Source organism: Bactrocera dorsalis, chromosome 3 (assembly GCF_023373825.1).
Source record: "Bactrocera dorsalis isolate Fly_Bdor chromosome 3, ASM2337382v1, whole genome shotgun sequence".
Taxonomy (NCBI): Eukaryota; Metazoa; Arthropoda; class Insecta; order Diptera; family Tephritidae; genus Bactrocera; species Bactrocera dorsalis.
The window spans coordinates 78658257-78670542 of record NC_064305.1 but is presented as its reverse complement, the minus strand read 5'-3'; the positions used below and the strand labels follow the sequence as shown (position 1 = coordinate 78670542).

At 35.4% G+C, this 12286-nt stretch overlaps 1 protein-coding gene across 3 annotated transcripts in view; it reads right to left on the bottom strand.

Moving 5' to 3' along the window:
• The window catches only part of LOC105234256 (GTP-binding protein RAD), a 140066-nt gene that overhangs the window by 30413 nt on the left and 97367 nt on the right, over nt 1-12286 (bottom strand). For all 3 annotated transcript variants that reach the window (XM_049453816.1, XM_049453817.1, XM_049453818.1), the window contains one exon: nt 6272-6382. In XM_049453816.1, the coding sequence (XP_049309773.1) occupies nt 6272-6382 (111 nt within the window). The remainder of the gene's footprint in view (nt 1-6271; nt 6383-12286) is intronic.

Below are 12286 nucleotides of genomic sequence, written 5' to 3'. Positions count from 1 at the left end.
CTCCCAGAAGTATGCTCACTCAAACCAGCGCTAAACTCGTATTAAATGTGCACGAGAACATAAACTTTTAAAAAATTTCTAGCATACATTTGGGAGAAATTATTTTAGGTAAGCTTCAGAGCTTTAAGCACAATTTAATATTAAATTGTTTTGTATATTGAGTGAAAGTTGTGCTCAAGTGCAAGAAAATATACTACATTCCTATGCGAACATCTTTCCACCCATCCATTAATTTTAAATCCCGTAATCCATACAATCGAAAGGTGGAAAGTGTGCTTCGCACAAAATAAAAATATCCATGCGACTTTTTCACCAATCTACCCGCGTGAACAGCTGCCTATGCTTGTTTGAACATATCTGGCAAATCTATGCACATTTATTTGCTTCCACCTATTTATTCCACTCGGTCTGCCAAAGAACATAAATAAGTGAAGAGAAAAACGCTTGTCACAATACACGACCCGGCTTATTAGATTTGCTTTGCATTGCCATTGAGACTTTCAAGGTACGTGCGTACGCGTGTATTAGCTGTTTAGAGTATTGAGGGTAGTCTCTTGTTGCGTTGGCAAGTTCTTCACGTGATCCAAATTGCTAATGAAGAAGTATTAGCTGTGCTCCCTTTATAGGAATATCAATATCAGATTGCCATTAAACGGTCTGGACGGCCTAATGCGTTAAAATATGGTATATGCAAATGAATTGTATTGTATTCTACAGGTAGAAGCACGTTAATTGGTTCCGTGTTATTCGAAATCGTGTTATTTGAAATTTAAAAGGTAAAACTTTATAAACGCAATAATTTTTAAATTACATATGTTCAACCACTGTCACTCTCCAAAGATTGATTTGTTTTTCCTTGAAGAGGTAGAGGATCCTTAAATTTCAATTTTTAAAAGGAATTTTCGCGGCTTCGTGTAATTCGAACCCCGTGTTATTCGAGGGTTGTCGCAATTTTTAACCGTGCTATTCGAGATTTCGTGCAACTCAAGTACCGTGCTATTCGAGGGATACCTGTACTACATTTAGGAGACAATATTTGTTATCCAATTAAAAAAATACTTTTGGGTGACTCGGGATTATAACATACATATATGTATGTACATAGGTTTAAATTAATAAATTAGGATATGCCAGCTAAATTTATTGAATTAAAAATTTGTTTAAACTTATTTCACTTAAAATCCCGAATTTTTTCGGGATCCCGAAATCCTATGCTACATTTTTAATTTGATTTTTAGTTGCAGTTTAGTTGTAGCTTAGTTTAAATTATTTTGGCATTCTAAATCTTAGTTTTATCGAAAATGAAATTTCGGGATTGCGTTATATGTTTATTATGTATCTTATAATATATTTAAATTATGATACTTAAAAAAAATTTAATAATTTTTAAACAGCTATAGTTTTGGGGTTATTTTTTTTTTTTTTAATTTATGTCCCTTAAAATCCCGATTTTTTTCGGTATCCCGAAATCCCGAAAATAAAAAAAGTATTTTCTTGCTATTTTCGAGTTTTAGTTGCCTAAAATTTCATTAATCCGTAATTTTGAGGATCCCAGGTATTTTATTTTTCAAAGTTTGTTCGGGATTTTGTCATCGGGATCCACAAATCTCGAGATCATCGATATAATCTATTGGCTTGTATATAAAACTGTTTAGTGTTTTTAGCAAAATAAAAAAGCACTATTTTAAAAAATTCCTTAAAATTACTTTCGGTGACATTCGGGATCCCTAAAACTGAGTTTACCAGTGCTTCTGGGATTTATTTTCAGTCTAGCGTTTTGTATTTAAATTATTTAGTGGTTTTTAGTATAATATAAGAACGCCATTTTAAAAATTTCTTTAAAATTATTTTCGGGATTTCATAATGTTTAATTCGATATCCTCAAATCCCGATATAATCCAATAAATAAAACTATTTATTATTTTTCACAAAATTAAAAAGTATTCCTTAAACAATGTTTTAAGCTTTTTCGGTATTTCACAATAACCATTTCAGGATCCCGAAATCAAGAGATTATCATGTTCGACTATTTATTGTTTTCAGCAAAATAAATAAATATTTCTTTAAAAAATTTGTTATGCTTTTTTTCGGTATTTCACAATAACCATTTCGGAATCTCGATATCCTGAGATTATCATTTCAACTGCTCGAATGAACTTCTAAAAGTATATTCAAGTGTCAAAATCGTTTATCTGAATATAAAAAAAATTATGAAATACCGTCGATCTAAGGTGATCTATAGAAACTAAATTTTTCGGGGCCAGCACCTAACATATTATGAGATTTCGAATAGTAAATCTAACAGCTTATTTAGTTATTTCAAAAAAGTTAGGTTAGGTTAGTGATGGTGCGTTAGCCATCCACAAGTATCCATATAACCAAGTTAAGCAATGCGAAATACCGCTCCTAGTAAATATTGGATCGAATATATAGTATTCTCCAGAAGGAAATACTTTGCAATATTCTGTTCAGGTATACCTTACCCTTTCATGGCTATGGACCATATGTTTTCGCAAATTCAAATACAATACACTGCAGGCTGAGCAAATAGTGCTTATAATGAAACGTCTGCATGAATATCAAATAACACAGACACGCATACAAACACATACGTACATACATATGTAAAGCCACTCGTGCATACAAAAGTCGAGCTAACAGATAACCTCCGTCTAAGGGTAAGAATCCAATCACGGCTTAAGGCAACATAGAGCATGAATACAAACAAACGATACAACAACAACGAGGCGCTTACATACATTCTGTATATGGCGCAGAACTTTTGTGTTGAATGCGAGAAAAAAACAGATAAAAGTGATGAAGAGAAAAAGAGCAAATTGAAATGGCGACAACTTAGCTGAAGAGACTGCAAACCCTGAGTAAGAATGCACACTATTCACACACATACACACGCACACCCTGATAAATTTTAACAAGTAGGCTGAAGAAGGTTAAGATGTTCCGGTTGTCTGACTGCCAACGCCATTGTCACTGTCACGCGATGTGTTGTAGGCAGCGCTGTCATTGCTGTTATGTTATATGCGGTGGGTTCGATATTGCATATACATACATACATATAAATATATTTATATATACATATGTAAATACTCATTGTGATTCGTTTGTGCTGTACTGTGTCTGTCTGTCAGCTGTATTCAATCGACGGGCGCGGTCATGGGGTGCAAGGAGCCGGATTTGTCGGCGTATACTTGAATATCCTTCTGAGGCGCACTTGGCACAGTTTTACACTACTCTTGTGGGCGCTCGATATTTATACAATATGTTGGTGATTGTTTTTTTGCTGTTGTAGTAGCAGTAGTAACGGTAGTACAACTGAGTTGTTGCTGTTGATTATCATTATTCTGTTGATTTTTGATTTTGTTTTTATTTTTGTTATTTATACTGTTTGTTTTGCGATTTTTCGTATATGTGATATACTGTTCCAATGTATACGTGTATGGGTCCCGTTGTTTGTAGTAATATCACATTTAGTCGCTGAGTAATTTTGCAGATTGAAAAACAGCTACTGAGAATATGCTAATATATTCATTTTATCCCAGAAATTTCCGTAATTTTCTTAAAACGATGGCTAGTTTGAGGTTTTTTAATATAGACAACTGTATCGTTGCTTCAGTTCACTTCAGATACACGTGACATTTTGAAACCAGGAGATAAAGTTGGTCCTTCAGAAACTACTGTGCTTAATATGTTGAACATTTCACCCTTCTCGTGTGGTTTGGCCATAACCCAAGTGTACTACTCTGGTTCCATCTGATAATCTGGGATCTTGGACATCAAGCTTGAAGATCTGCTTGCGAAATTCCGTATCGTTGCAGATTGCTTACCCAACTATTGCTCCGGCACCACATAGTGTTGCCAATGGTTTCAAGAATCTATCGGCTATTGCTGCTGTCTCGTAAGTGGATTTCAAGGAAGCTGCTACCTTCAAGGGGGTTCAACAAGGACCTCAGCATGTTTGTTTCTGCTGCCGCACACTCTGTTACAGCTGCTGGTGCTGTCGCTGCTACTGAGAAGAAGGAAGAAGCAAAAAAGCAGGTGTTGAAATCAAAGGAAGCCGACGATGTGGGTAGCGACAATTTAAGTTTAGGGAACAAGAAAAAATCACACGGATCCAAACCTGGTGAATACGATTGTTGATCAATGGTTTGGTTACAATCGTGGCTCGATGCGATGGTGCATTATCATCGTGGATAAAATTTCACGCAAGTGAGCAAAGTTCTCTGACTGCCTTTCATTTGAGAGTGACCAGTAATGAATCTTTTACATATGGCTCAAGCAGCTCACGACTTCCGGTCTTAGACCAGGTCTCCTCTGGGTGGCCAAAAACATCCGCTTGAAGGTGAGCTAAAGTGAGAAGGCGAACCATCCCTCCTCCACGTAAAAAACTACAGCCTCGGCTAAGAGACCCCCTTTCAAATTTTGAAAAGAAGAAACGACTTGCACGTTGTTGTTAACTGGGTTATAACAGCGCGAGCGTTGTCTATGCCTATGAAGTAGAAGAAGAAAATCCGTGAATTGTTCTTCCACAATTAAGGCTTTTTTCGACGGATGTTCTCATGCAAGCGCCTCAATGCGGCCAACTAGAAGTCCGTATTTACCGTCTGTCCTTCCGGAACAAATTCATGATGCACCGAACCACAAATATCGAAAAAAACAATGAGCATCGTCTTGATTTTTGGTCGGCTTAGACGTGGTTCTTTTGGCTTCGGCTGTTTTTTTCTTCCATTCGAATTATTTTTGTCTTGTTTGCATATCAAATTCATAAGCTCATGTCTCATCGTCAGGTAAAATGCTCTCAGTGAATGTGGGATCGGAATTCGCATGATCAAGCATATTCAAAAAGACCTATCTACTGTATTCAATCCAGCCTTATCGGGACAAGTCGAGCAAACGTGTTTCATACCCAAAATGTCCACTAAAATACTTCGAACGGACTCGATCGAGATGTTCAGCTCTCTCGCCATCTCTCTAACACTTGCCTGACGATTTTCCAGCACCCTATTCTTCACTTTTTTAATATTTTCATCAGTTGTAGCACTCCCAGGAATTATGATTTGTTATGCAAAACTCGTTTATATCGCCTTTGCGATTTTCGATTTTTTTTTAGTGATAAGTTCTTTAGGTGACGATATGTTGAAATAAATAAACATTGTGATGCTTCATTGATATCATTACTTGTTTCGATTTCATTTATTTTACCATTCTTTACTCTGTCTATTCATTCAAATTCACGGCTTTCAGATTATTCTGCTCTACGCTCACAATGTGCTTTAAGATTTAACATTTTTTATATGGCGCTGTCACAGCTTTACTTCCTACGCCACTACTATCACTACGACGACGAACTATGCTGCCTTTCAAACAACTATTTTATGTCTTTCATTTTTTATTCTTCATGCCTTTCATACATCAATGTATAGAATGTCAAAGAGCAAAGTAGCAAAGTGGCAAAGGTGTATCATTGCTTTATCACATTTGCTGATTTCGAACTCTTATCAATCACTATGAAATCGTAGCATGCTCACGGCGCTAATAAATGGCTTGGCGTCAAATCTTTTGTGTAAACTTGCTGCAGCGCTTGTGGTGCTACCCGCCGGCAAGCGCTATCATCCATCAAACACTTATTGAATGCTTAAGTGAAATTTTATATGTGTACTTAGCAAGCATTTAGGGTCCCGTTCACCGTTAGGAGGTAACCTTTCTTAAGTTGTGAGTGCAAAATTTATAAATGGCCCTTGGTCAGCAATTAGATTACGTAAATGGCAGCACAAAGCTTCGCTGCGATATTTCATCGCTTTTGACACGCCAAAGTGTTTTCATTATTTTACCCTTCGCTTTGTTGTTGTTGTTGCTTTGCTTCTTGTTGTTTGTGACCACAATCTTGTGTTCGTGTGTTCGTGTGCCCGTGCTGCCACGCAACCTTTATTTACTTAACATTTGCTAGCAATTTACATTTAAGTTGCCCGCTTGCCTGTTGGTGTGTAGTGGTGGTGGCAGCGGTGCCAGTTTATAACTGTCGTGAATCAATTTGCACAAATAGTTTTCAGTTTGTGTGAAAAATAGTTGCAGCCAGCTATGTTAAACATGGCGACATCGTTAGTGGCATTTTTATATCAGCTCATAGAGGCAGTCACTTATTTATATGTATATACACATATATAATGTGTGGGTGTTCATGTGCATGTGTGTGTGTGTGTATGATAAATCACATTTATGTGTCGTATTTTTGTTCTTGCTTTATTTTACTCACCGCCCTTGGAAGCGCTGAATGTGCGCAAACGATCCAGATCTTCATCATCGTCGCTGACACGCAAATGATGCATTGCGGGCACATCGAGGAACGCATTTGATTTTCGCTGTGCTGAAAGTGTAACCAAAACAAAAAATTCACTGTTATTATGCATGCCAAGAGAAGCTGTGCGCAGTATTTACACTTGTATTTGTGATTGATTACTTGCTACAGGAAAATATGTTATAAATATTTTATGTTTATTTAAGGGTTATGCATACAAAGTTGGGTTGCTCATACGCCATGGCTGGCAAGCGATGATGAATTGTGTTTTGTAGCAAAATTTTCATCTATTTTTCACAATTCATTAAGTTTGTGTTTTGAATATTTAGCTTTATAATAAATATAAATTTTTTTTAGATGGCTGAGCTATTTTTTTTTTAATAAATAATGTAATTTTTGAATAACTAAATTTTTTTTTTCCAATAAATAAAATTCAAAAATATTTAATATAGGCAAATATTCTCTAGCTCGTTATTGCTGTGGTGATAGGTACTTAAATAATTCTGATTAGTTAAATATTTCTGATTAGTTGGCAACCCTAATACAATTTTTTTTCTTAACACTGGTTCAAATAAGCTAACTTGTTGGCAACTCTTAGTAGAAATTTATACAAAATGTTTGGATTAGTAATTTCGGTGTTTTTAAAATTGAAAAAATATAATGCGAATGGCAACCCTAATTTAATTTATTACTAATTATTAATTATAAAACATATTTAAATTTAAGAATTTTAGATAAAAATTCTTTTCAAATTTATGTATTTCAAACATTTACGATATAAGAAAACTAAAATTCAAGTGGCAACCCTATTAATTATTTAGTGGAGACAGATGTTCTCTAACTCGTTATTGCATTAGTCATAGGTATTAAATTAATTTAATTTTTTCCGATTAGTTGGCAACCCTAATACATTTTTTTATATTACTGATTCAAATAAGCTAGCTAGTTGGCAACTCTAGGCAAAAATTTATTCATAACGTCGTCATTAGTGATTTCTTTAATTCATTAAGTACAATATTCTTTATGAACATATGTACCTGGCAACTCTGAAGTATAATTTTCAAAGATATATCGTCTCTTTTAGTAACTGAGGTTAATATTTTTCAAATTCTGTTTGCTTATTTGCTTTAAAGTTAAAAAAATATTTAAAAATTTAAAAAGATACAGCCTACAAAATTGATCGCTTTAAGTTCAACTTTTGAAAATAAGCCAAATTTGATCGAAAAAAATAAATAAAAGTCAATATGGTTGGCAACCCTGACTCGATTTTTATATAGATAGATACAGCTTCCAGGAGGTATCGCTTTAAGTTCAATTTTTGAAAATAAGCGAAATTTTATTGAAATAAAAAAATAAACGTAGATATGGTTGGCAACCCTGTCTCGATTTTTATATAGTTAGTTACCTCCTAATTGAGGTTTCTTAAAATTTTAATTAAACAATTTTAATTTTCTAAAGTGTTTCTTAATGAAATATTTTCAAAAGACGTCAACCCTTTTAAACAATTGAAGAGAAATATGTATGTGCCGAATCATATTGTTGCTTTTATGGCAATATAAATGTATGGAAATATATATAATTTTGTTAAGAAAAATTTGTTATTGGCAACCCTGCTCTTAATTTCTTTTTAGAGTATAAATGAATTAACAAAAAACTTCATAAAAATGTTATTTTCAAATCCCAAGGGTTGCAAAATAGTTTTGTTTCATAAAAAACGCTTTATACACATACATATGAATGTATGTTCATATTTACACTTAATGTTTACCACAGCCTTCATTATATAATAATATATTTTTCCTGCACTATAAACATGACAAATAAAATTCTGTAAAAACAAGCCTTACCACTTTTTACTTACATATATATTTATTTATTTATCTTTCAATGAAAAATTAAAGCAAATAAATTTTCCAACTCAAATTACCGCCACTAATTTCCCTTGTGCATGTGCCAACTCATGTTACGTATACGCCCCGTGTCATCCGTTTGCAATAATCATTAGAGCAAGCAGTCGATCATAAAACTATAAAAATTACACAAATTGCTAGTAAATTCAGCGCCAAATGACAAAAAAGGCAAACCATCAGCACGAACATAACAATTTCGCATCGATTTTCGTGATTACGCGACACTATGCGGACATTACTCATACGCCACGTACCACACATTTATATGGCTTTTAATCAACTTTTGCGCTAACAACGCTTTGTCTGCCATTAAACGTACGTTGCCGGAGCAAATATTAATGCTGCAGTCAACACGCCGTGCACTGCCAAATAACGGCATGTTAACACACACCCACACACACACTTTAATATTTGATGCGAGGCTCAACTACAAAATGCATGTTGAAAAAGCGTGTGAAAAAGCGGCGCGTGTAAACATGGCCTTATCAAGGATAATGGCAAACATTGGAGGACCGAAACAGAGCAGGAGAGCTCTTCTGGCCAAGGTGAGCCAATCAATTATAATGTATGCGGCGCCTGTATGGGGGCCGGCATTAATACATAAGACGTATGCTGGGGTGGCACAATCGGTGTTCCGGTTGAGCGCTATCAGAATAGTCAGTGCGTTTCGCACGGTTTCCAAGGAAGCTGTCGGGGTTCTAGCAGGAATTATGCCTCCAGACATAATGGCTCTCGAACTTAAGCGAATCTATGATAAAAGTAAAAGCGCAGGCCGGAAACTAACGGGAGCAGAGCGTAGAGTAGAACGGCAAGCCAGCTTAGACGAATGGCAAACACGCTGGGATACATCAAACAAGGGGAGATGGACATACCGCTTAATCGGTAACATACAAGTATGGATGGAACGAAAACACGGGGAGGTAGATCATTACATGACGCAGTTCTTAACAGGGCATGGATGCTTCAGGGAGTACTTACATAAGTACGGCCACGAGGAAGGAGTAGCTTGCTCGTTCTGTGGTAGCAACAGCGAGAACGCAGAACACATATTTTTCCACTGTCGGAAATATACAAAGGAGCGACTATCTTTGGAAAAGGAAGTATCCAACCGAATAACACCAGATAATATAGTGAACTATATGTTGCACTCGAGGAATGTGTGGGATTTAGTGAAGAAGATGGCAGCCAGGATTCTCCATGACCTGAGAAGAGCAGAACATCAAAGAAGGAGCGAATCTAGAGCAGCGAATATCGCTGTAACGACGTGAGCCCATAGGCTAAGCTTGCCCTGCGATGAAATGCCTAACGGCGGTCCCACAGGGCCTCAGTAAAGCTAAAGGAGACGGAGTTAGGGTTTAGTACGTAGGCGTACCGTTTCGCAAGTCCAGAACAGTAGGTAATACTGACTGGGCGTGGTCCCGAATGAGGTGCACCTTTAGCGAGCAGTACGAATCGTGCATACTGCTAGTAAAGTAGCAGTATCTATGTAAGATTCCCCCTCCGGCACAAAAAAAAAAAAAAAAAAAAAAAAAAAAAAAAAAACACTTTAATATATAAGTATAAGTATACTCATGCATGTTTATGAAGCAATGAAATGATTGTAATTAGCTGCGAGTTTAATTAAATGTTGGCACCACATTAACCTCAACATAAATTGATGCACACTGCGCGATTTCTAATGTGCGTGCGAATGTTTGTATTGTTTGTGTGTGTGCGCAAGCATATTTTTGATTTCATATACGCATATGCTTTGTTTCGCTGTGGCATACGAAATTTGGTGCGGCACTTTGCGGTGTTTTTGTGTTTACTAAGCAGTGGTACTTGCGAATTAGTATATGCCATCGCTGTTGCGTGTATCATTCTTGCTTTGTGGGGTATTAGCAGAATTAATTCATAATTTCGACACATGTGGCGCTGTTGATGAAACGGCTGTTGCCTGTTGTGCATCTTTTTTGCATTTGTATTTGAATACTTTGCGATGAAATTCAGCTAAATTGGTTTTTCTGTGCCTATTTTTGGTATAAAAGTAATGTAACTGTGCTCAGCAGATAATGTAAATATTTTTTTAATAAACTTGCAAGGATCATTATTCCGTACGAAAGCAGATGTCTCTAATTCTGTTTATCTATTATTTATCCATAAATGGGATTTTACCTTGGAAACACGAATGTTTAAGCTTCCATTTGGGTATATTTTTAGGCTTGGTTTGAAACTGATAAACTATATTTAGTGAAGCCATACTTTTCTCCCATTCACAATTTTTTTTAACATACATACATATTTATAGATTTGGATTAGAATACCGTAAAGCTATACTAAAGTAAGCAAATTTTTGGAATTTTTATGAAAAATAAATCTGTTCCCACCCAAAAAGTTTAAAGATTTGGATTAAGGTAACGAAAAGCTAAAATAAAAAAGGCAAATTTTTGGAATTTTTTGGACAAAATCTGTTCCCACTTTTAAAGTTTGCTTACTTTATTTTCCCTTTGGGTAATAATTTGATCTAAAGTAAGCAAATTCTTTGAATTTCTTTGGAAAAAAATCTGTTCCCACCTAACAAGTTTGCTTATCTTATTTTTTCCAGTGTGTAATAATATGTTCTTAATTAAGAAATTTTTTTGAATTCTTAAAACTGGTCTCACTTGAAACTGTTCCCATAATAAAACAACTTCTGAAGTCTTCGCTGTAATAAAATAAATTACTAAACTGTTCGCGCTTGAAACTGTTCTATTGTAGAACTGTTCCTGCTCACAAAAGAATAAGTTTTGACCGTTTGACAAGAGTTTGGAACCAGTTGACGTTATCCCACCATTTTTGCAAAACACATAATATCACAGACTTTTCTCCGCTAATATTTTTTTACAAAAATATTTTAACTGGTCCCGTCAACATACTTCAATTTGAAAGTAGTATATTTCAATGCTTTCCTAATAAACTTTGTCAAAAATCCTTAAAGAGCGCTTGAAGCAACTTTAAAGCCATGTATACATCACTATCTTATATTAAAGTACAAAGCGAATATGCCACCAACATGTTCAGGCAACTTGTCTGTAATGTTCATGGGAAGCATAAAAGTAAATACTTCTGTCTGTTTGGCGCAGAAAACTTAATAAAAAGAAAACATGCGCGCTCGTCAGCACACTTACGCTTAATAATGGAGTAAACTTGAAGGCGTCTAACGGCAGAAACCTGAAGTTGACACCAGTCAATGCAGTGTGCGACAGCGAGTTGTGGCAGTGAAGAGACGGTAAAAAGTTGCCAGATTTACTTGAGTTCAGCGGCAATCTCAGTTGTGGTGAATTTATGACTTTGCCAGCACTTTCGCTTGAAGGTTTTTATGATACGGAAATTTTAACTTACGATTTTTTATTTCTATTTGTTTTTAAACTTTTTGGTTCAATCTTTTTTTACTTTGTTTTTTACGTTTCTTTACTTCTTTTTTGTGACTTTTAAGGTGGCAGCGCTTTATTATGTTTCCTTACTTCCCGGTTGCGTTTCATATGCTGCAGTTTATGCGCACATGAATTTATGATATGCGACCATATTTACTCTGGCGTTTTTATTGCTCTTCAGCGCTGTGACAGTTTAATGGTGGCCTTCAGGCTTTACGCTCTTCCTTATACTATATTTACTCTTTAAGATGTTTTTCGTTAAAGCCATAAATCAATCGGCTACTGCTGATTAACAGCAACACTGTGGGGTGATATTTTTCGGCTCTCATATTGGATTGTTGACTTAAAGTTTATGTTTTGTTTTTATGCCTGTCATACATGGATTTTCCCTGCTGAGCCCAAATCGTTGATTATTTGATGGGAATATTTCATCAAATGGTCATCGTTCGTTCTTTGTAAGATGAAATGCGCTATTCATTTTTGAGAGGATTAGGATTAGGAACGGTTGAATACGTTATTAAAAGTTTCCTGGATTTTGTAATGAAGGCTTATTGCACGACTTTGGAGTTTTATGGTAGCATAGGCTAATTACTAGCCGCTTATGAATAAACAAAATAAATTTTGGTTATATTTGTATGGTACTTGTCCCAAGCTTTCTTAAACACATAATC